Here is a 24,004-nt window from a genome sequence, read left to right as displayed (position 1 = left end):
CTAACCCACTCCCCTCTGCCTCCGTCTTTCTTAAATAAAGGGGAAGAACAAAAAGGCTATTTGTTACTCCACTGCAGTATGTGACTTGTTCATGTAGCCGAGCCGAAACAAGCACCTAGTTCCTGAAGCTTATTCAAGACCATAAGGCTAGGTCAGAGCAGACCAGGATTCCCTGCAGATTTTACTTCCTGGGACATCTGTCTGTAGCGATGGTTATTCGGGCTCGTCACCAAGTATAATATTTCCCGTTGTGCCCCTAAACAGAGGTGGGATTGCATTTGCCAGTCTCTGCGGTAGAAGATGTGCCGTGCGACTTGCTTGGGCCCAGGCAAAGCATGAGAAGGGATGTGCGTCTGTTCCAAGTGGAAATTTAAAAGAGGCTATATGTAATTTGCTTCCTTTCTACTGTTTTCTGCCACGAGGAATAACAGATTTCACATAGCGGTTGCTTCAACAGCCCAAGTTTCAGCATGAGCAGATCTTGAGGCAGAGCCACCAGCCGATTCATGATGAACATGTGGTATGGGCAAGAAATAGACCTTTGTGCTTCAATCCTCTGGAATTTTTGAGTCATGTGATACGGCAGCATGACCTAGCTGCAGGGTCATAGTGCCTGACCTTGGCCGTTGTCTTTGGAGTTGAAACGGTAGGTGGTTCGATGGGCTGTTGACTGGCTTATAAAAGGTTTCCAAGAGGCCTCACAGAATCCCCTCATTGCTCTGGACTTCCAAAGTTCCTCACCACTGACAGTATATTCCTGAATGTGGTGATACGAGGGTGGGGTTGGAGAAAAGGAGGACTGGCGCTCACTCTGATCAATGGCTGAAGCAGTCAGGAAGCAGACCCTGTGGGCCAGCTTCCGCTAATAATAGTAAATACTGAGGCCTATACGGCTCTCCTCCCAGGCCCGTGGAGTATGAACTCAGAATCACACTCATTCTGACTTTAGTTCACACATTTCCCATTTCACAGCCTCATACAGCTATGCTAGTCAGGGATATAATAGTGAAGCACACACACATTGAACTCATGCAAATTTAATACTACAGGCTCATTTTCCTTTTATTTCTCTCTCTTTAGTAGAAATATAGTAAGCTTATATTTAACTTGTATATTCTATTACATATTGTACATTTCTATATAGTGCATACACACACACACACACTCACATAACTTTAGAAGGACTTTTCTACAAAGTCCAACATGCTGTAATTTATAAGCCTCTTTGGGATTTTTCATTTTTACTTCACAGCATTTTCAAGCTAGGCAATGATCTTAAACCCAAAACCGCACATTTAGATGTTTCTAATACTACACAGTAATTGGCAAAACACTGATTTTGGTAGCATGTCAACATGAGAGGAGGAAGACTGAAGAATCAGTCATCAGAAGGCAAATACTGAGCAGACACTCCCCCCTGACCCTTCAAGATTCTGGGATAGACTAAGACAGAGTTCCTGCCTTCCTTCCACAGTGCCTTGGGGGCAGATGGAATTTTGGATGGAAAGAGACAGGCTGGGAAGTAGATATTCAGCACACGCTAATTTCAGTTCCTATTTTCATTTCCTGGGTGACCACTTGAGTGAGGCCTCCTGAGAGAGAGCCTGAGACTTCACCAGATTGATCATATTTGATTCCCTGCAGCATTTGATATAACTGACAAATGGTCTCTAACTTTTTAAAACAATATCTCCCCAGTGAGAAATTTACCTATAAAATACGTCTTTTGAAATTTCCAATTCTTTTCTCTCTGTGCTGGAGAAATGGGAGCCCACTGAACATGGGATATTAGAACTACAAAGGACTTCAGTAGAAATCACCTTGCTCAACACCTGCCCCCTTCTTTACAGATAAGGAAACTGAAGTCAAGAAAAGTTTAATGATCTGCTCAGCCTTACAAATATTTAGAGATAGATCCAAGAATGAAATCCTGAATCCCTGATTCCTATACTTACTACTGCATTGGATTTGTTCAAAATAATAATAAAAAATTCCAAAATACAGTTAGAAGCTCTTAGAATTTTCTCGTACAGTAGAACTTGTCTGTCACCCATGTCTTCTTTTACCTTCACCTTCCTTACTTTCCTTAAGAGATATACTATCTGTACAATTGTTCATATCTCCATATCACTTCAATGGCTAGAAATCCTAGAAAGGAATTTAAAGTTCAGTCATAACAACCATATAGGAGTTCATTACCTGAATACTTGTACTGTTTTTAACCATGATACTGACCTCTTGTTATAATTTCTATGTTCCTTTGCACTGCATTTTAACTTGTATTTTACCATTTTATTTCATAGGTCTTTTCTCTTCGTTGTCACAGATTCTTAGTGGAACAAGATAGAATATCTATCTTTAAATCAATCATGCAATCAATCATTTTCTTTATTAACAATGCAAAAGAATAATTTTTTGCACATTGGGGAATTAAAATAATCTGTGGCAAATTGGAACTCTATAAAATAATGGCCTATTCATATTTAATTAGACTTTCTTTAATGATAGAGTAATTATATCTGAAAAGTTACAAACAGTTCCCTTGAAATGATTAATATATTACTATGATTAAAATAAAACCAACTACTTTAGAATAAACACATAAAAAATAGAATTCTAAAGTTTTATGAGGTGTGTTTCTCGATTATTTATTAAACATGATGTTGCACATACATTTTAAATATTTGTGCATATGAAATTATAAACAGTTTGGATCAAGACTATTAATGCCTAAATGTACCCTTTTTAGTCTGTACATTTTATATTTTAGTGTATTTTACTCAGGTATCAAAATGTATTAGGTAAAATAAAAAAAGATTTTAATATTTAATTTTACATCCTAAGATACAAGGAAAATTTGTAATTTTCTCTTTTTATTCTTCAGCATCAATATAAGTTGAACCACACAATTGTTTTTTGTCCTAAAAAATCTATAATTTTTATTGTAATAATAAGAATATAATGAGAACAGTGAATTTTGATAGAGTGTGCCTATGAATAGATTTATTCACTCACAGTTTGAGTGGGTAGTTTAAATTAAAGAATTTATCTGGATAATTCAAACCAAAAATAAAATTCAGATTAAAAAATAAATAAAGGACCAAGCGAAGCAATTTTTTCTATATAAAGTATCAACCCTACCTAATGTGCTCATTGCTGACTCATGCACTCATTATAACCTGAATATTTTTAATTTTCACTTTTTTCCTGACTGAATCAACAGTGTTTCAAAATAGCAATTAAAAAGGTGCATACCCTTCACTTGTGGAATTTTCAACACATCAGGGATCTGAGTGGGCATTCTGTTAAAGTGCTGGTCTTCATCTCTCGCAATGATGGAAACAATGTGGTGACTGCCCTAGAATCGCATCATTTAGAAAATGAGCTACAATTTTAGTGCATGAATCTCTCACTATAAAAGAAGTGTCAAAAGAAGAGATTCCAGATCCGGAAAACGTGTTATGCAGAGAAGCCGTCATCCCCACCTTAATTATACTCCGCCACTGTAGATCCTAGACATTCTTCATGGAGGAGGAGGACTGTGGGCAAAATATTAATAATGGCCTTTTCCTCGCTATTTCTACTGGGTCTGAGACCTGTCCTTAGGAGGCAGAAATGGGGAAGATGTAGTCCAAGGTTTGACTTTGAAGTTTATATGGGACCGATATGGATGTTTGGGAGTGGGGGGAAAAATATGGAGGAGAGCTTCCTTCTCACATGAAAGGAAAGTGTAAAACCTTGAATTTCATCTTTATCATGTGAAGATAATTAGATCCTGGAAAAGGACACAGCAATTCACCACAAAGAAGACTAAATGTCATTAAGTAGTAAAAAAAAAAAAAAAAAATTAATATGTTTGGGGCTTCATCCTTAAAAATAACAAAACATGTAAAATTCATTTAAAAATAAAAATTAAATCGTCATCGTTGGCAGCCGTCCATCTCGAGAGACGATGGTGTAGCTTCTTAAGAGTCTATCTGCACCACCGAGAATAGTTGTGCAGTCCGACTCGGGAGTGACACGGTATCTGTCTCCTCCCGTGTTGAATCGACATCTTGCGATGACGCTGGAGTGTCCTCTCCAGTGAAGCTGAAGCTACAGAGCCTGGGCAGGGTGATATGGAGGATCTGCTGTTGCCCATGCAGCAGACCCCCCCTCTCTTCGCAGCTGAAGGGTCCAAGGGAAAGACGGAGTCAATACAGCTTGGCTTCAGGTGCGCCGCAGGAGTTGCCGGTGTTGACTACAACGTCAAACCGCCTTAGGGACTCCGGCTCCGGATTTTCTGTCGGGGTTTACTCCCTTAGCCTTTCCCCTGAAGAGGTATGCCGCAAGGCAGCGGAGGTTTTTTGGAATCAGAGTTTTCCTTCTCTGAAAAAATTAAATATGAACTAGCTAATAAGTAATGAACTAAATGTTGATTGGATTGGAAGATCATAATTATTTCTTCAAAATTGCTTGTTAATATGACAGTTTTCCCCACAAGATCGCAAACACTGTCAGTTCTGTAAAGATACTCAACAGCCTCATTAATTTTGCCAACTCTCCCTTGAATCCTTTGATTTTCCAATACTCTTGTGGAGAATTTGTTATGTCATCTTCCTCATCCATTTTCTCTTCTTCCACTCTGAACCGATCGCACTCTGGTGGACTTGCCTTTAACAACGGTTTGACAGGTGACCAAGACTTCTCCAGCATCAATTTTCTTGTTCTTTTTGAATCTTCTGCTAGATTTGTCATTTTCATTGATTAGCATTTTATTGAAATATAAGTCACAAAACCGGTATTAAGTCGTGAACAGAGATAAACACTCAGGAGGAGAGGGGTCGTCCCTGGAGACCCATTGTTAGTGATAGGTCCGTTTGCTTTCTCATCCAGTCTTGAAACTGCAGGGACTGGCTAATGAATAACAAAGACACCTGATCTTTGAGGTACAATTTCCAATCACTTTTAAGTTTACCAGATTTTCTCCAGGGAATGACACTGTTGAAAATCGTTTTCATTTTTACAAACATTATTATCGGTAGATGAGCAAATTATCTAATGAAGCAACGCAGGTGCAGTTGAATATTGCACAAACTCAAACAAGCTTCTGGGAAATTCTCCTCCATAGTTAAGATTACAGAGGTCTTTCTGTTTGCAAAATACCCCACAATTATCCATCTGTTTTTAATGCAAAAGTATGAATTTGCATTGAATGTATGAAAACCACCAAATGGTGTTCCAAGAAGATAGGAGACCTTCCAAAAGTGGCAATCCCTTTCTCTTCCTTTTTATAAGACCACAATTTTGTTCAAAATCGAAAAGGCAGCAGGCAGATCAATTGGATTAAAACTGTGTGAGGGCTCTTCTGACAGTGTCTGTAGTGACCAGGACCTCGGTGAGCTAGATTCAGTCTAATCCCTATAGTCACTGAATCACTGATCCCAGTTATGGGTCCCACATGCCTCTGGAGTGGGTGGGGAAAAAAATTTAAAAGGCTACCATGCAAAATAGCTCCTTTATGAAGAGCTGAGGTCAAATATGAGATAAATATAAGCCTTTGAAAAATAAAATTTATTCATTCACTTATTTATTCAGCACAGATATTGAGTCCTTACTGTACACCAGCTAACATCAGCTGGGTATGCAATAATAAATAGAAATAAGGCCAATCCCATTGTCATGAAACTGCAGTATCGGTGGGACAGAAAGACACAAGTCAAATAAAATCATTGAATATGTAGTAAATCAGCACGTGTCCTCCAGAGGAAGAAGAGCGCGGTCTTTGAGAACAGAAAACAACAAACCAGACTTCAGATGGAAGAAAGGCCTCAGGAGAAAAAAGTTTCTTGCAGCCAGAGAGTGTCAGAAAGGTGCTGGGCAAGGAAGGAGGGGAGTGTGTAGGCAGCTCCAGGTGTGTGCCTGGGGCGCAGGAAATGAGGAAGAGCAGGGAGACATAGGACCCCTGAAACTTAGATAGAAGCCAGAATATTTTAAGCCTTAGGGTCCACTGGGTCTTCATTCTAAACAAACAGTGGGAAGTCATTGTTCTTCAAACTGGGGGTGGCTGAAAGTGCTAATTATGATAATGCATATAAAGGAAAGAGCCAAGTGCCTGACATATTTTAAATGTTCCATAAATAGGAGCTGTTATTGTTGCTTATTAATTATAACTGCAATATCACAATGCTTGAAGACAGAGGTAGGAAGAAGATAGAGAGCTAAGATCACAGGATCACCAGAAGAAGGTCAGTCAACAGTGGCAGCTGTCATTAAAAGACACTTCAAAAGGATTTCTTGAGCATCAGGCTACAGAAGGGCGTGGTGAAAGACATCCAACAGGTTGGCCATATGACATGCAGATAGGGAAGGGAACCCAGAGGGTCCTAAAGGGCTTCTTTGTGGCATTTGTGGCGATGTTAGGCTGTTCTCAACTCCAGATACGAGGAATAGGTCATACTGCCCATACCTCACGGCCTATTCTAATCCTTCCACATTTTTATTCTTTTGATATTCTCACTTTTCCGGTGGGCCCCATGATCACTCTGAAAAAGTGGCAATTTAGAATTCAGTCTCTTGAACTTCGACCTTTCATACTCCCTACAACATACCTTAGGCTTGCTTTTGTTTCTTCCCACTCCTGACTATTTCACCCACCCACTCCGCCCCTAAGACTGGAGCTGGGGGTGGTCGGCCTCTTGGTCCCATTGTAAGGGGTAAAATGATGCAAACTATGTGAAAAAGAGAGACATAAGACCCAATCACAATTATCCTGCATATTTTAATTTCACAGAGCCCTCTCAGGTCCGAACAAGAGAAAAGGAGGTGAAGAATGAAATTAGTGGATAATTTACACAAGAAATAGAAAATTGTCCAAATGATCCACAATGAACATGGGCACTGATTAAATTCACTTGATAATCGCTGGATTCTCCCCATTGCCTCACTTTTAGCCCACAGTCGTGGGAGACACAAATCTGTGAGTGTGGTACCCAATCTGCTGTACACTTCCTGACCTTTTCAAGAGCATCTGTCATAATTAGCTTCACTAAAATGAGCATGCTGCTGTGCCCCTGGCATTTCCCCATCAGTCTTGTCCGTTTTGCTACTGGCTAATAACTATGGCTAATAAGAAGCAGCACTATTTAAAACCTGGTTTCTGCTTTCTCGGGCTGACCTTCCTTTTCTTTCAAGAATCATAGTTATGCAACATAAAGAAAACAACTACTGCTCTTGTGTGGCCATCTAAATAGTCTGTGAAAATATTTCACCTTAACTGTTTCTTTTCAAGGCTCTCCAATGAAGGCTTCCCTAGAAATTGGGAAGAGTTCAACTTACCCAAATTCCAGGGGTCTCTGTAGGCCAGCCTTGCCCTTAGGTACATATACTGCACCCTAGCTTTCTTCTACTGCCTTTTCCCCAAAATAATACTTCCTTTACCCCGATATGAGTCATCCAAAGTAATAAAAGCACCTGCAATGAGGTAAATAGACTCAGAATTCCTCAGAAAGTAATTTCTATTAAAAACCAGTAGAAGAAGAGAATGACAGGTGTTTCATTGTTGATTATCCAGCTGCTTCATTCTATTCTCATCAAGTTCTGTTCTTTCTGAGACTGTGAGTGGAGATCCCTGAAGTATTCATATAAATATTTAATCTCTGAGATCTTTTGGAAATTTTTCCCCATGATATTCAAGACACAAGTCTTTGAGAACATTTCATTTACTTTGGGTGCTCTATAGACAGTCTTCTGTAATGAAAAACAATCCTAAGGTGTGGGAATTGGAAAACTTGGGTTTAAGATCATATTCTTTGATGTACCATGAGACTTCGGTGAAATTATTTAACCCTTTGTATATTAACTTTTCCTGACCTGAGTCTCATTCTTTTTGTGCAGGAAAAAAAAACAAAACTAGGCAACTTATGTGAAAATTTTTACTTTACCAGAATAACACTTAAATGTTGTTTTCCTTAATCTCTTGTATGTTTTACTTCATGTACGTTGCTTTTTTAGTCTCCTCCCAAACAGCATGAACTTGATGAAGGTGTAGATTTTATCTGGTTTGTTCATTGCAATATCTTGAGCACTTCACACAGTAGTTGGTGCTCAGTAGCTTTTTTTTTTTTAAGAATGAAAAAAGAAATGTACTCCTAGATTCCTACCTAGTTTAGGATTGCTTAGAAAGAATTATGTCCTTTCTGCTGTTTCTGCTTACAAAATGGCTGATGAAATTGCTAACACATTGTTAGAAAGAAACCATTTCGATTGAGCATTTCGGGAGAAATGAAATACTTGTGTGGTGTAGAATTTCCTGCCTTAGAAACTTAGAAGCTCAGAGGTAAATCTGAATCCGTGACCAGGAGGTCTGGTGCATATAAGTATGATGATTAATTGATGTCAGCTCTTGCACATACAATCTTGGTTGGAGGGATAAGTTTCATTTTCCCTACAGTGGAGAAGAATTGAGGCATTCACCCAGGACACATCAGGACTACTGACATAAATAAAGCTTCTTTGGGACTTCTCTCTGTAAACCCCCTCACAATCGGGATGTGCAATACCTATATCCAAGATGCACATGTCAGCTTCTTTGGAAAATCATAACGCAGACGCCATGAAAGTCTGTACAAAAGGTAGTAATCATCTCCAAGTGGGTCTTGAGGTGGGTAAAGTGTCTTGTTCTCTTAACAGGCATACTTTAACTTCAATCTGTCACCAGGGATGCCATTGCTAACTATGATGATCTTCTATATAGGACATATTCAGTTCCGCACTGCCCAAAAACAGGCTATTAAACTGATTCCTGCTGAGTTTTCTCCCTGAGCTACGGTTAATGGCTCCTAAACTTCGAGGCTTTGCCTTCCTCTCTTTGCCTATTCCACACAGAAGTTCTATTGCCTGTTTGCAACGATAATTTGTAATAAATACTAAAGTGATAGGATTTCTGTCAGAATTGCTTACAGCACTCTTGGACACTTGAGAAGTAAGAAAATAACTGTTGGAGGCACTAAGCACCCTGGATGTAATAATCTCTCTTGATGGATGTGCTCACTGCCAGCTCTCACTTCCCTTTTCTCAGTGGCCTCTAATGAGGCAGCAGCATAAACCTGCTGTGCCGACAGTTTTATTGTCCTTATAATGGTGAAACACATTCATTGGCTCAGTCTCAGTCAAGTTCGTGCTCTGCTTCCGCTAGAAAGGATGTAATGTGATTTCCAAGAACAAGTCACGGTCTCTTGAATCTTGGCTATTTGGGAATCTATGGAATTATAACATCATATATATAATATTCATTCATATTTATTTTATGATATTTTTAGTGTGCAACCTTCTTGGTTGCTATAATTTATATTGTGGCATAATTCTTATGTTCTCATTAATAATAATTGCATATAGATTATAAATATTTAATAATTTGTGTTCTGATTGCTTTTATCTTATCATCTACCTTTAGAAAGCAAAGGTTTCTTACTCTATCCAATTTTAACTCAGAAATAGCTCCTGCTGAATGAGTGAAAAGAGTATTAATCCTTAACCTTTCAACAGATATCCTACTGCAGCTCTAGGCCTTGGTTTTATCTTCTAAAATCAAATAAATAGAAACCTCAATAATTGAAATTAATTTGGATAGTAAATACAGTTGAATATTTTGATAATTCCTAATAGTACCTTGGAAAGGAACTCGTGGTTAAGAATAAAACATGCACAAAAAGAAGAAATGCTGCTATATTATTTTGAAAAAAAAAATTTCAGATAGGCTAAAAAATAACCCTTGTAAAGGGATAATTGACTTAAAAATAATTTATCGGTAAATTTTGCAAAGATATAATTTAGCCAGTCATATCAGGTATCCCTATTTCTGAAATGCTGCCCAAATTAAAACTATTACTTTCATTAAAATTTCCCCCTCAAATATAAAAGCTTAGAGGAATTCTACAAAATCTCCCTAATAGTCTTTGTGTAAAACATTGATTGGGCTCATGTACATTTTTTTTCAAGAAGTAGAAAAATGTGGATGTATTTTTCTTTGGCAAAATCAATGCCTTTAAGCATAATAATTAGGATTTAGTGTGATGAGCTGCATTTTGTCTGTTTTTACTTTATTCGTTTACTTACATTTTTTTAGTTGAGTGAACCTGTGAGAAGAGGAAGTAGATGTTTGATTCTTTGTTCCATTTTTTGCATCTTATCCTAAAACCTGACTTCTTACTTACTTTGCACTATAGTTATTGGTATTATTGTTTATTTTTCAAAGTTATAGTGACTTTATAGCCATTGGAATTGCTTTGAGGTAATGTGCCTTTGACTTACGCTGAAAAAGGGCTAGAGCATGCTAAGGTAAGCATCGGATAGAAACTGACTGTGCGGCATTCAGAGAAACTGGAATAAATGTCCACAAAAATCTGTAGTCCTGATCTCCTAAAATTAATTTTAATATTAACAATATTAAACTCGAGAAGTGCAAAGTGTGCTTTTTATCTGTTGATACCCGTTAACCAGATTGGAAGACTCTAAAGTCCTTACCTACAAGATGTAAATTACCTTTTTATGCATCAAAGATGTGACGTTCGATCTAAGACAAAAATCCAGCGTATTAGCCATGAGAAATGCTATCTGAAGCCATGCGTGTAATATTTGAACCCTTCTCTGATTCTTTTTAATTGTTACAACCTTATCATCAAGCTTCCATTTAGTGTCTTTCTCTTTGCATAATACTAAAACTTCTGTTTCTTTTTTTCCCCGCCCCTGTCCTCTCCGCTTCTTCTGCCTCCTCTCCACATCTGCTGGTGATGATAACTCCTTCATTGTGGGTGTGGCCCACTCCATCAGCCATGTGGGTAACTGAACCAAACTCACCTACCTGCCTCTCTGCTGCGTTGCATGCCAGGAACCAGTCCCAGGAATCCAGGTTCGTTGTGGGGTGTGGCGTGCCAAGTCATGACCAGGGCCTCCTTTTATACTTCAGCATCCGATGAGCCCCCTGGGTACCCAAACCTCAGATTCTGACCCTGATTTTGAAGGCTTTCTGGCTTATAGAATGACTTCCCCCAAAATGCAAACTCTGCTGTGCACCTTACCTATTTTTATAGTCAAATTTTACCCTTCAGGGTCCTGCTGCCCTCTTCTAGTTTAAACAATTCTAAACCATTAATACAGAATTCAGAATAAAAAACAGACAGAAATTTTTAGTTAGGCAAGGAGTAAACACATAATAAATAACAAACGTAGTAAATAAATACATCCTGTAGAACATTAGAAGGTGATTCTGATGCTAAAAAAAGGAAAAAAAAAAAAAAAACAGAGCAGGCTAGGAGGGACTGGGAAGCCAGGAATAAGAAGGCCTGGGTGGCAACTCAATAGGAAGGTCAGGAGGAGCCCTGTGAAAATGGGGTATTTGAGAAATACCTAGCGCAGGTGGTGGAGTGAGGGACGCAGGTCTTCAAACAAAGACCATCCCAAGCAGAGCGGACAGCTAGGGAAAGTGCTAAGACAGCGGTGCGCCTGCCCTGTTTTAGGAACAGCAAGGAGGCCAGCGTGGCCAGAGTGGAGGCAGGAAGCCTGGAGGACACAAGCTCCCGAGGTGACTTGGAGTCCCAGCATATAGGTCCTTGTAACCCGTGGCAACAGACTATATGGTTTTACTTCAGATGAAATGCAGAGCTACGGGGAGCTTTTAAGCACAGAAATGACCTGATCTATCTTACATTTTAAAGTGGTGCTACCTGCATCAGTCATTACAGTATTTTGTATTCAACCCTGTTCACTTACCACTAGGGCGTTTCCCCGTGTAAGTTTTTAGGGGGAGGGGACACCAGCTTAATGTCTGCACTCTAACTCCATCAGATGTGACTATTGGTGAATATATAGTTTCTTTTCAGTTTTTTCTGTTAATAATATTGAGTTAAGTATCTTGGTACCTAAATCTTTATTTTAGTGTCTGCTCTCCGGGGCAGATTCCTACAAAGAGCATTACTAGGTAACAGACATGCATGGATAAGAATCTTGGAAAGCATGTTCAGATTGTTTTTCATAAAAGTCATATCAATTTCCACTCACCAAGGCAACAAGTAAAATATCACACATTATTTTGATAACAGAACCATACGCAAGTTTTCCTAATTTAAGAGACCAACAGAATACACTCACTCACTTATCAACAAAGAATTCTTAAAATCTAGGCTCTCTACCACAAACTCCAGACACATCAGAAGAACACACGTCCATATTCTTCACATACTTACATTTGTTATCTTTCCTTTTACTTCCCTTTGCTTCATTATACCATTTTCATATAACCGGCTTTCAATGTAAATGACCACCATGCATGGTTCAAGCCAGGATCCCATTCCTGTTCTCCCTTCCGGTAGTATTTCTTTAATTCAATTACCTGATGTGATGTTTGGGGTAATTGAATCAGCCTCCATGGGAGCCAAACTCTCCGTATCTCTGGAAGAAAAGGGTTACCAAGCCAATAAACTGAGGTGGAAGTAGAAACACAGAGAAAAAATAAAATAAAATACCTTAGAAAAATCACTCATGTATTTATCGAAGTTTTCCAATTAAGTACTATTTTAGCAATACAACTCCTTTTCTCTTGAAACACTGTCAGTTTAGATTTTCACACGTCAGGTTGGTCTTCTGTAAGCTTCAGGGCTTTGCTTCAATTACCTGGATATCTTCCCATGGTGAGGAATATGAAACTGTGTGCCCGAATGGGCCGCATCTTTATACGGTTTTAGACTGAATGAATTCTGTCTTTTCCTGGATTTAAAAATGACTTAGTTATTTTTTTGTTTTATAAACTCATGAAAATAACCGAGTCTACATAAGCATGGACATTTTTACTGTATTTATTTTAGAAACCAAAGTCTGAGAGCAGATAATAGAAATGTCACTATAACAATGATTTGTTCAAAAGGTTTGCATTATTATGTTAAATTTAGTATCAAAATGTGCTGAAAATCTAACAGGGACACTCTTAAGAGTAAATAAATATATAAGGCTTAACGTGGTAATATTTCTTAATATTGAGTGCTTCTCCTAAGCCATCACTATGCTACTGGCTTACAAGGATAACCCCATTTAACCACCAGAAGAATTCCATGATGAAGTTTCTATTATAATCTGCATTTTACAAAGGAGGAAACTAAGGATTAGGGAAATTTAAGCAATGTGTTTAATTTTATCCAGCTAGTACACGGTAGAGTGGAAACCCGAACCTAGGTTTTTCAAATGGTAAGCATCGGGTTTGTCTCCACTAGGACTCACTTAGATGTCATGGTCATAACAGAAAAGGACTAGAAGAAATGGTAAAGGCTACAGTGGGAAATAACATAGCGCAGCATTAAGAGAAGCAGGTCAAATCTCAGTTCTGTCACCTGCCGGTATGATAGCCTTGGATTCTGTATTAACCTCTAATCCTTGACTGCTCATCTATAAAAAGGGTATAGTTAAATGACTGCCTAAAATACTTTATATAGTGCTAGACACCTGCTGTGCTTTCAGTGATACTCGTTTTTGTTAGAAGTCATATAAAGAAGACTCTGTAACAGAGGGAAGCACTTGCCAGGCGCTTTGGTGAAAGAACAAAAATAGAGAAGCGGAGAAACCTACTGTAACATACTCTGAACTAAAGTTGAGATGCAGCCGAATGCAGTGATACAATGAGTTTTGGCCATCCAAACAAACAGACACCTAAAACTTAAAAAAAATAATAACTAAAGCACCTTCGGGACTAATTATTCAACAGTAAGCATGCAATGATCGTCACATATAAATATACATTTCTGCTACACTAAATTAGCAACAGTAATGTGTACATTTTCCCCTTACACTAAAATAATATCTTTGCACCTACACCATTTGTAGGGCTTAAGTGTTTAATATTTGCCCATTGCCCTGATGAAGAAGAAGGGGAAAAAACTAAGCTATCATGTTCTCTTACTGGATCCTCTGGTCTAAACAAGGAGTTTTAGTTTAAAAATTATTTTAGGGGATCTTGGTGAAGACCAAGATGTGAAACAACATTTAAAGGTCTGAGGACAATAAACCCTATAGCAATGACTAAATGCGTGAGAGCATTGCTTGCCATCACCTCTGTAGGTCTGGAAAGCAGAGCGTCTGATGTGTGTGCTGTTACAATGTCCTTTCTCTGAAGAATTATGGTGAGAACAGAGGTAGCAAAGGATTTTTTTAAATGTCCTTATTTGGAACAATGAAAAGTTGGCCTCTTTATAATATTATTGTTGCTGTCCTTGTACAGGAGATTGAAGAGTCTGAAAGCTGCCGTTCTACAACTAGTCAGCCACTTTTAAACAGTGAAACAATGCACATAACAATGGTTTCTAAATAGTTTCAAGGTCTGAGTAGTTGTTTCTTGTGAAAAGTTTACTAAAATCCTACAGAATGAATGAGGATTTTATAGACCTTTCAGCCACTGATGAGCTGGTGACATATTTAATATGCATGGATGACATAATGAAAAAATCACAATCTGATGTCTCCAACCTAAAAGTAAAAAAAAAAAAAAAGAGTAATTTTCCTAATTCTTACCTAGGAGATAAAACTAGAAAAGGAACAGAAGAGTACACAGTGTAAAAGAAAATTTTTGCACCAGGAACTTTTTAAAATGCAAGACAGATTTTACTTGAGCTACTGCAGTAGGGGAGAGAGGTGTTGGTGTATGTAGAACTAAGTTTTACTCCAAATACAACAGGGAGCAATGGGGACTGATGGCCAGTGGTCAGAGTGAAGGGATTAGTGGATGAAAATTTCTAAGAGAAAAGAGCAAGGATAGAGGGATTCCTGCTAAAATGGTCTAAGAGGATTCTCACAAAGGCTGACCCAGGACTTAAGATACCAAGGTTAAGGGATGAAGAAGTTGATCCGATATCAGAGGTGGGTAGATTCTTGCTAAACGAACTTAGCAGCTTAAAATCTAGTTAAAAAGAAAGTTCAGAGTAGACCAACTAAAATTTGGTCAAGGAGGGAGTCTTAGTCAACAGATTGGTCAGAATATGAATGTAAAAGAAACTAACACCTCACATGACCTTTTAAAAACAATTCAGTGTTTGAAAGACTGATCCAAACCCATGAGCTTCATGTAACAATTCAATGTTTTTGGCTGAGGGTAAAATGAGAACATCCATCTTAGCAAACTTATTTTGACCCATGAGAAGCCATATTTTAAAATCCTCTAAATTCATTAAATTAATTTTAACCAGAACAACTCAATTTCTTGCTCAAGATCTCTTCTGATGTCTTTGTTTTTTCCAGCATTGAGATTAAAGGGTTAGAAGAAAGCTCAAGAATAGATATCCTTAACAGAACCAAGACAATCAAACCACTGGTAATTACTACATTTTACTAAAAGCATTCTTTAAGTAAGGAAGAAGATAAGAGCAAATCTTATCTTTAAGGATCTGTTAAAATTCTTAAACTTTACACTGTGATTACTTGGCAAGTTAGTAACAAGCAATAGCAGCAGGATCCCTTCTCATTAGAACTATCCAGGGAAATTCTTTAAATTATCTCCTCCAATGCAGTTGATCCCACCATCTGTCACCACTGCAGAAAATTAGCATTGAACTCAAGCACCGTTTTGTGCATAGTCATTTAAGGTCAACCAGGATACTTAGAAAAATAAGAACAAACAACACTAATAAATACTAATTGATTACCCATCACTACCTAGCACTGTTCTAGGTCCTAGAGGGTCCCCCTTTTTTCAGTCGTCGTCGGCAGCCGTCCGTCTCGAGAGACGATGGTGTAGCTTCTTAAGAGTCTGTCTGCACCACCGAGAATGGCTGTGCAGTCCGACTCGGGAGTGACACGGTATCTGTCTCCTCCCGTGTTGAATCGACATCTTGCGATGACGCTGGAGTGTCCTCTCCAGTGAAGCTGAAGCTACAGAGCCTGGGCAGGGTGATATGGAGGGTCTGCTGTTGCCCATGCAGCAGACCCCCCATCTCTTCGCAGCTGAAGGATCCAAGGGAAAGACGGAGTCAATACAGCTTGGCTTCAGGTGCGCCGCAGGAGTTGCCGGTGTTGACTACAACGTCAAACCGCCTTAGGGACTCCGGCTCCGGATTTTCTGTCGGGGTTTACTCCTTTAGCCTTTCCCCTGAAGAGGTATGCCGCAAGGCAGCGGAGGTTTTTTTGGAGTCAGAGTTTTCCTTCTCTGATGTGCCCTGACTGGAAGATCAAACCAGCGACACTTAGCTCGCAGGCCAACGCTTAATCCACTGAGCCAAACCAGCCAGGGGAAGAGAGAGGTAGAAGAGGTAATACCAGTGGGTCGTCGTCGTCGTCGTCGTCGTCGGCAGCCGTCCGTCTCGAGAGACGATGGTGTAGCTTCTCAAGAGTCTCTGCACCGCCGAGAATGGCTGTGCAGTCCGACTCGGGAGTGACATGGTATCTGTCTCCTCCCGTGTTGAATCGACATCTTGTGATGACGCTGAAGCTACAGAGCCTGGGCAGGGTAATATGGAGGGTCTGCTGTTGCCCATGCAGCAGACCCCCCCTCTCTTCGCAGCTGAAGGGTCCAAGGGAAAGACGGAGTCAATACAGCTTGGGTTCAGGTGCGCCGCAGGAGTTGCCGGTGTTGACTACAACGTCAAACCGCCTTAGGGACTCCGGCTCCGGATTTTCTGTCGGGGTTTACTCCCTTAGCCTTTCCCCTGAAGAGGTATGCCGCAAGGCAGCGGAGGTTTTTTGGAATCAGAGTTTTCCTTCTCTGATGTGCCCTGACTGGAAGATCGAACCAGCGACACTTAGCTCGCAGGCCAACGCTCAATCCACTGAGCTAAACCAGCCAGGGCTAAACCAGTGGGTAAAGCAGGGATTATCGAAGAGGAAGGAGGAGGACCAGGAAGGGTGTTCCTAAAAGAAGGAACAGCGTGTGCAAAGACCCAAAGGCAAATGAAAATGCCAGATAAGTGCTTCTTAAGCTTTAATGGGTGTATGTGTTAGCTGAGTTTAATGTCAAAATGCAGGTACTGACTCAGTAGTACTAGGGAGGGGCTGAACTGCGGTGGCTAACAAGCGCCCAGGCAATATCAATGCTCCTCGTTCACAGACCAAACTTTGAGTACAACAGAGAACTCAATTTCCAGGCATCGGACACTTCTTTCTGGGGAAATAGCCAAATGTCCCCTAAGCCGTTGCCACTCCTGTTGGTGACCTACTTATTCACCATGTGTGGATCATTAATAATTACAGCACCGTAACAACTCGGCGCTTACTCAGAAATGACATTTTCTGTTAATGGAGCCTGCTTCTCTTCCCATAGTGGTTCTAAAAGTCACTACTTCATATTCTGCTTTTGTATCTTTTTCTCCACCTGATCTCCTTCCTCGTTGAAACCCATTTAGCAGTTTCAAGCATGGAATGGATTTGAAAGGATGTGCTTCATAAATATTGTCACTTGTCAAAATCAGAGGAAAATATCCCAGGGAAGAACCTGCAGCCTTACTCATTAGGAGCAAGTTATGAGGCCGTGTGGTGTTGTTACAGAACCCCTGGGCTACTCCAGTTGAAAACAAACCCACGGGCTCCTTAGTTAGGGGCCCAATTGCCCACCGCCAAAATTACAACTCTCAATACCAGAGTTTAGCGAAAAGAAAAAGAATTGTTTATTTAACAGTTATATAGATTTAGTTATTTGCGGATTTCTGTTGTTAAGTCTTATGCTCTTTAAAATACCCACAAACACATATCCTTGCCTCCCCTCCTTCCAAACCAGGCTAGTTTTAGGAAAGTCAGAGAAACTGTTTCCCTACTTTCCAAACACAGTTCAGCTTTACCAGCAGCTGCCAATCATTCAATCTGATTGGGGAGGTCCTTTCTGTGCTGTGGTGCCCTCCAGCTCTCAGTGCAGAACCACCTGGATTCTCAGCCTCCTTGCAAACTGCCTTCTTCCTGCAAACTGCGTGGATCTTCTCTCCTTCTCAAAACTGCATGGCGAGAGCCTCTTAAAGCAGCCTGGAGACCACTTCACCAAGCCACGTGGAGGGAGCACACGAGAGAGCGAGAGAGCGAGAGCGAGCGCGCGAGTGCGCCAGAGAGAGAGAGTCAGAGCGCCAGAGCCAGAGCGCGAGTGAGAACCCGAGTCAGAGAGCGAGAGTCCCAGAGTGAGAGCACGAGCGAGAGCCAGAGAGAGTCTCCGCTAAAATGTCTGCAGCTGCTTATATATCCCTGACTGCGTCCTCTGACGCAGTGGGCGTTGCAAACAGTTCTGACCATTCACAGACCCTTACGTAGGCTCTGTGTGCTTTCCATACCGTCCCCTGGTTCAAGACTCCTCCCATCTGCCTGAGGCTTTGGATGCATTAAAGCCATTTTGCATAAGAAAGACAGTAGCCACCAGCCTCAGGCATGTGTAAGCATTTGAAAAGCTGCTTCCTTCTCCCCATCCCCCAGCTGCAAGCTCTGGGGATTTTTGGACTCCCCTGTTTCTGTAACAGTGTCTTGACAGCTGTTGCTTTTTATTGTGGTTCAACTACTGTCGTCCCAATTTTTCCCCATTGCTCTCCCCTGCCCCGCCCACCCCACCCCCATTCCCACAGTCAATCGCCGCCCTGTTGCCCATGTCCATGGGTCCTTTTTGCTTCTTCCTCATTTTAATGTCAATTTGAACTCATGTTAAAGAATGCACAAGTTTCATTTTGCTGCCATCTTTGCCTCATCCTGTAGCAGCCGATGTTCTGCTTTGATAGAGACCAAGGACAGCATCTTTGCAAATACTCTGAAAATTCCATCTCCATCCCAAAGGCATAAGAGCAGATTGGGCTGTGTTGTAAAGTCACCTGCTGGACATTCACACCTATGTCACATGGTGTAAAAGATAAGACTCTCTACATATAGTTTTGGATAGTAGGCATCATTGAATTCATTTCTAATGTGTGTCTGGAGACTAGAAGATGCTTTCGCTTTGGATATTGGTGCAGTGGAGTTGAATTGCACTTGTTACCGAGTAATGCCTTGACGTGAGTCTCACTCTGTGACTCTACTGCCTCATTTAATTCACACAATAAACAAATGTATATTTTAAAAATTATTTTATGCATGCTATGCAGACTTAGCATTAGGGGAAATGGAGTAAGTCCTGAAGGCAAGCAAGATTTTCAAATTTCCTTCCTCACCTTCATTTCTAACTATAATCTTACAATCATCTTAGAGGCAGAAGGGCTTTCATACCAAGATATATGTGGGTAGACTTGCTCTTTCTGCCTAGCACCTGACTAGGTCAGAAGTTCTTAAACTTTTTGGTGTGTAACAATTCCTATAGCACTCCTTGTCTACTTGAAGTCATATACAACATGTTTTGTGGAGAAAGAAGAAATTCTCATGGGTGATCTTTTCCTCTTCTCTTTGTTCCCATTACACCCTGATTTTGGACCTACCCAATTCTACCCTAGTTAAATGCGATTCCCCTCTAGAGTGATCAGAGATTGCTGAAGCTCTGTTTGTACTCCGTTTTATACAATATCAGGTCTGTCTCAACCTTACTTCTCACCCTGCCTAATTCCCAGGATTGCTAACCCTGTAAAGAGACATGAGAGGTGTTCTAACAATAGACAGAAGTCCAGGCCCTGGACTGCTAGCTCAGTTGGTTAAAGAGTCATCTCCATACGCCAAGGTTGTGGGTTTGATCCCTCAGTCAGGGCACATACAAGAATCAACGAATGAATGCATCAATGAGTGGATCAACAGATTGATGTTTCTGTCTTTCTCTCTCAAATCAATAAAATTTTTAGAAAAAGAGTGAGATAGTTTTATTAAAAAAAAAAAATAGACAGAAGTCCTGGGATGCAAGTTCCTCACTAGATTGTCAGGGCTGCCTAGGGGCACGACAGCAACAGGACACATGTTGTGTGGGCTCTTCTGCATGTCTCCTTGAACTCCTGCACACGGGACTGGGCTGACTCCTGGAAGAAATAATATATAATTTCCTTAACTCAAGGGTTAAATTATTACAGATGAAGTTAGCTTGGTTTACGGTCTTATCTTTTATGTGTAAATGATTTGGAACATGTTTGGTAGTTGGGTAAAAGCCAAACTGTCTTATGGCCAAAAAGCATTCAGAAGATCATCTGCAGTTACATTTAAGTTACAGACACACTTAAATGGCAGCTTAAAATGCTACGGGTCCCATGTTGTGAGAAACCTATAAAATTGGGCTGAAAATTCAGGCCCTCATGATATTTTGCAAGTGACTTCTTGAGCTAGGAAGCACCACAGACTTTACTCCAAACATTTCATTTATAAATAAAGAGACAGACCCAGAAAAGCTAGGCAGTCCCTTCCTTCCTTCCTTCCTTCCTTCCTTCCAGTATCTTTTCTCAGCTAAGCAAAGGTAACATCGTGATATCCTTTAATTTAAATTAAACTCATTTTTGTTCTCAATGTGGCAGTTACGCAGAAAATAATATATAAAAATTTAAAACAAGACAGATTATTTTTTGAATTTTACTGTGCAATTTTTACCTAAGTTGATAAGGTTACATAACACTATTAGCACTCATTTTTAAAAAGTTATTATAGTAATTAATAATGGGAATACTAACAGATTATATTCATGCACTGTTTGACTTATGGCTAATTACAAAGTAATGAAAATTAATTTAGATTCTAAATCATGAGTTATATATAAGAAATGCATTGCTTGTTTAACCAATTTATTTGGTGCTACTTTTAAGAGAAAATTCTATATGTTGGATTGATAATTATATAAGGAATCGTTAGATCATATTCCAAAAAGTGTATATTAATGAATTGTGCATGTTCTATGTGGTGAACATCAAAAGAATAAAATAAAATATGTAGACTTGAGATATCAGTACTATTTTTTAATTCCAAATTTTATTTTCAGAAGGGAAATGTTTAGAAATCCTGGAGATTAAGAGGGCTTTTTGTGTTTAAATTGATCTCATTTAAAATCTCCAGCCAAATCATAAGAAGCAGGTTTGATAACAATTTCAACTTCATCAAGTCTTAAGAATGTAGAAATAATTTTAAATCTTTTAAAGTACTGATACAGCCCTGTGTATACAGCCCTCTGTCCCACCAAGATAGGACAGAGATATGGAAAAAAGATATAAAGCCTGGAATTTTGGAGGCAGAGAAACTAAGATACCACCCTGCCTCCAGCCACGAGTTCATAAAGAGAGGACCTGTTTACAGAGTGAACATTTCTTTCTGGTGGTTAGAATAATTAACATGCCATACACCTTAAATTTACACAATGTTATGCATCAGATATGTTTCAATTTAAAAAGAGGAGAGGATCTATATTTTTGAAAGTTCATGCTCTTTCATGGTACCACCCCGCCTCCTCATTAAAAAAAAAAAAAAAAGCATAAAATGAGTAAAGATGGAAAGACGTTATTTGGGTTTTAAAACCTCTTGCTTAGGAAAAGAGGTTAACAAAACAGGAACAAACTCACAGATACAGGGAACAGACTGATGGTTGCTGGAGAAGAGGGTTAGGATGGGTGAAAACGGTGAAGAGATTAAGAAGCACAGATTGGCAGTTACAGAACAGTCATGGGGATGGAAAGTACAGCACAGGGAACACGGTCAATACGATTATAACTATGTGTGGTGTCACTGGAAATATCAAGGGGAGCACTTTGTAAGATATTGTATATGATTGTCCAGCTGCTATTCTGGACACCTGAAACCAACACAAAATAATATTGAATGTCAACTGTAACTGAAAAATAAAATTTTAAATAATAAGAAAATAAGAATTAAAAAAAGGAAAAGACGTTCACAAAGCCAGAGGTCAGGCAGATGCATTGCACCCACCCGAGCACTGGGATGCAGTTTTGTATTCACAGAATAACTCACGCTGGTCCCACAGTTACAAGGGTGTAGCCAGCCCAGAAGTGTCAGCAGGAGGATTTGCAGCGGTCAACCAATCAGAAAAGATGATTTTTCATACCTATCCCCCACCCCCACCCCCCGCCACGTGTTTCTTCCTGTCTGAATACGGACGGAGATGGCTCACTGGATTAACGTGTTCTCTTTTGTGTCTTGGGCCCGAACAGCAGCTCGGAGTCGCCACTGATGTGTGAGGTTCCGGCAGCCCAGCAGGGCACCGCCAGCAGCTCGGGAAGCGGCCTTGCGACCTCCGTCACGGCCTGTAAGAAGGTAGCCTTGCCCAGCCCCTCCTTCTTCTCCCCGATTGAACCTGAACGCTAGTTTAGGTTGCCTTTCCAAGGACTTCTTCTAAGGCAGAAACAACAAGCAATAGACTGTCCCATGATTTGTTTGTGATAACCTCCAATGACATTAAAAAGTTAATTCATGAAAATTATCAGAAAACTCAAGGAGTTCAGAAAGATGTGACTTGGAAATAATAAGCCTCCAGGGCCACAGCACCTCTATTCTGACCTCCTCTCAGTCCATCTTCCCACACTGAGCCAGGCAGGCAGAACAGCTTCTTGGATCTCCATTCAGAAGAGTCTCCACAGGCTTTGAATGGCTCATCTTACAATATTGGACTTCTAAGTCTGTATCTAAGAAAAATCCCTGGCTAGTCTCCTTTTGATATTCCCTTAAAGAGAAGGGTGTGCCAGGTTTATTTATTAGAAGAAACAAATTTGCCCCTCCTGGCCCTGCCAGGTATGGCTCAGTGGGTTGGAGTGTCATTCATAGAGTAGCAGGTTTGATCCCTGGCCAGGGCGCATACCTAGGTTTAAGTTTTGGATTTGATCCCCAGTCAGTTGGGTGGAGTGCGAGAGGCAACCAACTAAAGTTTCTCTCTCTCTCTCTCTCTCTCTCTCTCTCTCCCTCTCTTTCTCTCTCCCTCCCTCCCTTCCCCTCTCTCTGAAGTCAATGAGCATGTCCTGGGGTGAGGATTTTTTTAAAATCCTAGACTATGGATTTTTGCAACAGTGGGTAGACCCAGAGAGTATTATGCTAAGTGATGTAAGCCGGTCAAGGGAAGACAAACAGAATGTGATTTCACTTATGTGTGGGAGCCAATGAACAAACTGAACTAACAAGCAAAATAGAAACAGAGGCACAGATACAGAGAACACAAGGAACGGGTGGACAGCTGTCAGAGCAGAGGGAAACCGGGGGGATGGACAAAAAAGGTGATGAAGTTAAGAAAAGAACAAACTCACAGACACAGACAACGTTACCATGAATACCAGAGGGAGTGGGGGGTGGGGGAGGTAGGAGAGGGTGAAGCGGGGTAAATGGTGATGGAAGGAAACTTGACTTTGGGTGGTGAACACACAATACAAAATACAGATGATCTTTTAAAGAATTGTACACTTGAAACCTATATAATTTTAATAATCAACATCACCCCAATAAGTTTAATAAGATTTTTTTTAACTGACAAATCCTGCTGTGAGGTATTTGCAGAAAGTTGTCATTTGAACAACATAAAATTGTCTCATTTAATGACTTCATTTTTCTAGCCAATCAACCTAAGGCCCAGAAACTTAAAGCAAAATGCCCAATTCTCCACCCAATGATTTATTCACTAACTTGATGCTGAATTCCAGAGGAAAGGGATTTCTTCTGATTTAAAGTTAGAGGAAACCACACTGGATTATTTAAGTTATTATAACAAAAATTAAATTATGAAAAATACTTGATATGACTTGAGACGACCTTTGTTACTAAACATATATATGTGTACATGATGTAATTATATATGTGTGTACATATATACCTACTTATTGATTACTATATGCAGTTAAGCAGCCTTATTTATTCTCTGCTTATGTGATTTTGTATAGTTTCAGGTAACAAAGAAACGAACAAATCCTTGCATTAGAGAACATATATTGACTATTAAAAATAGCATTAAACATAATTTTACAAAAGTATTTGCATGCTTGCACTCATAACCAAATACAAAAATGAATCTGATAATTAAGGGACTTTATTTTCAAGTGTTATATGACCTATATTTCTTTCTCTTCTACAAATTCCAGTTTTTAATGCAGGAAACTGTCAGAGTGTAATTCAAAATGATTTTGTGTTGCTTATAAAATAACTA

General features: G+C 39.8%; 1 protein-coding gene across 2 annotated transcripts in view; it reads left to right on the top strand.

Annotated features, from left to right (window-relative positions):
- SPHKAP (SPHK1 interactor, AKAP domain containing) overlaps positions 1-24,004 on the top strand; it is a 116,985-nt gene that overhangs the window by 5,691 nt on the left and 87,290 nt on the right. For both annotated transcript variants that reach the window (XM_090284902.1, XM_090284900.1), the window contains one exon: positions 22,032-22,134. In XM_090284902.1, the coding sequence (XP_090141028.1) occupies positions 22,032-22,134 (103 nt within the window). Of the gene's footprint in view, positions 1-22,031; positions 22,135-24,004 lie in introns of those variants that run through there.

This window comes from Furipterus horrens, unplaced genomic scaffold (genome assembly GCF_987537825.1).
Source record: "Furipterus horrens unplaced genomic scaffold, mFurHor1.1.pri manual_scaffold_1, whole genome shotgun sequence".
NCBI lineage: Eukaryota > Metazoa > Chordata > Mammalia > Chiroptera > Furipteridae > Furipterus > Furipterus horrens.
This window is presented reverse-complemented; position numbering and strand designations above follow the sequence as displayed.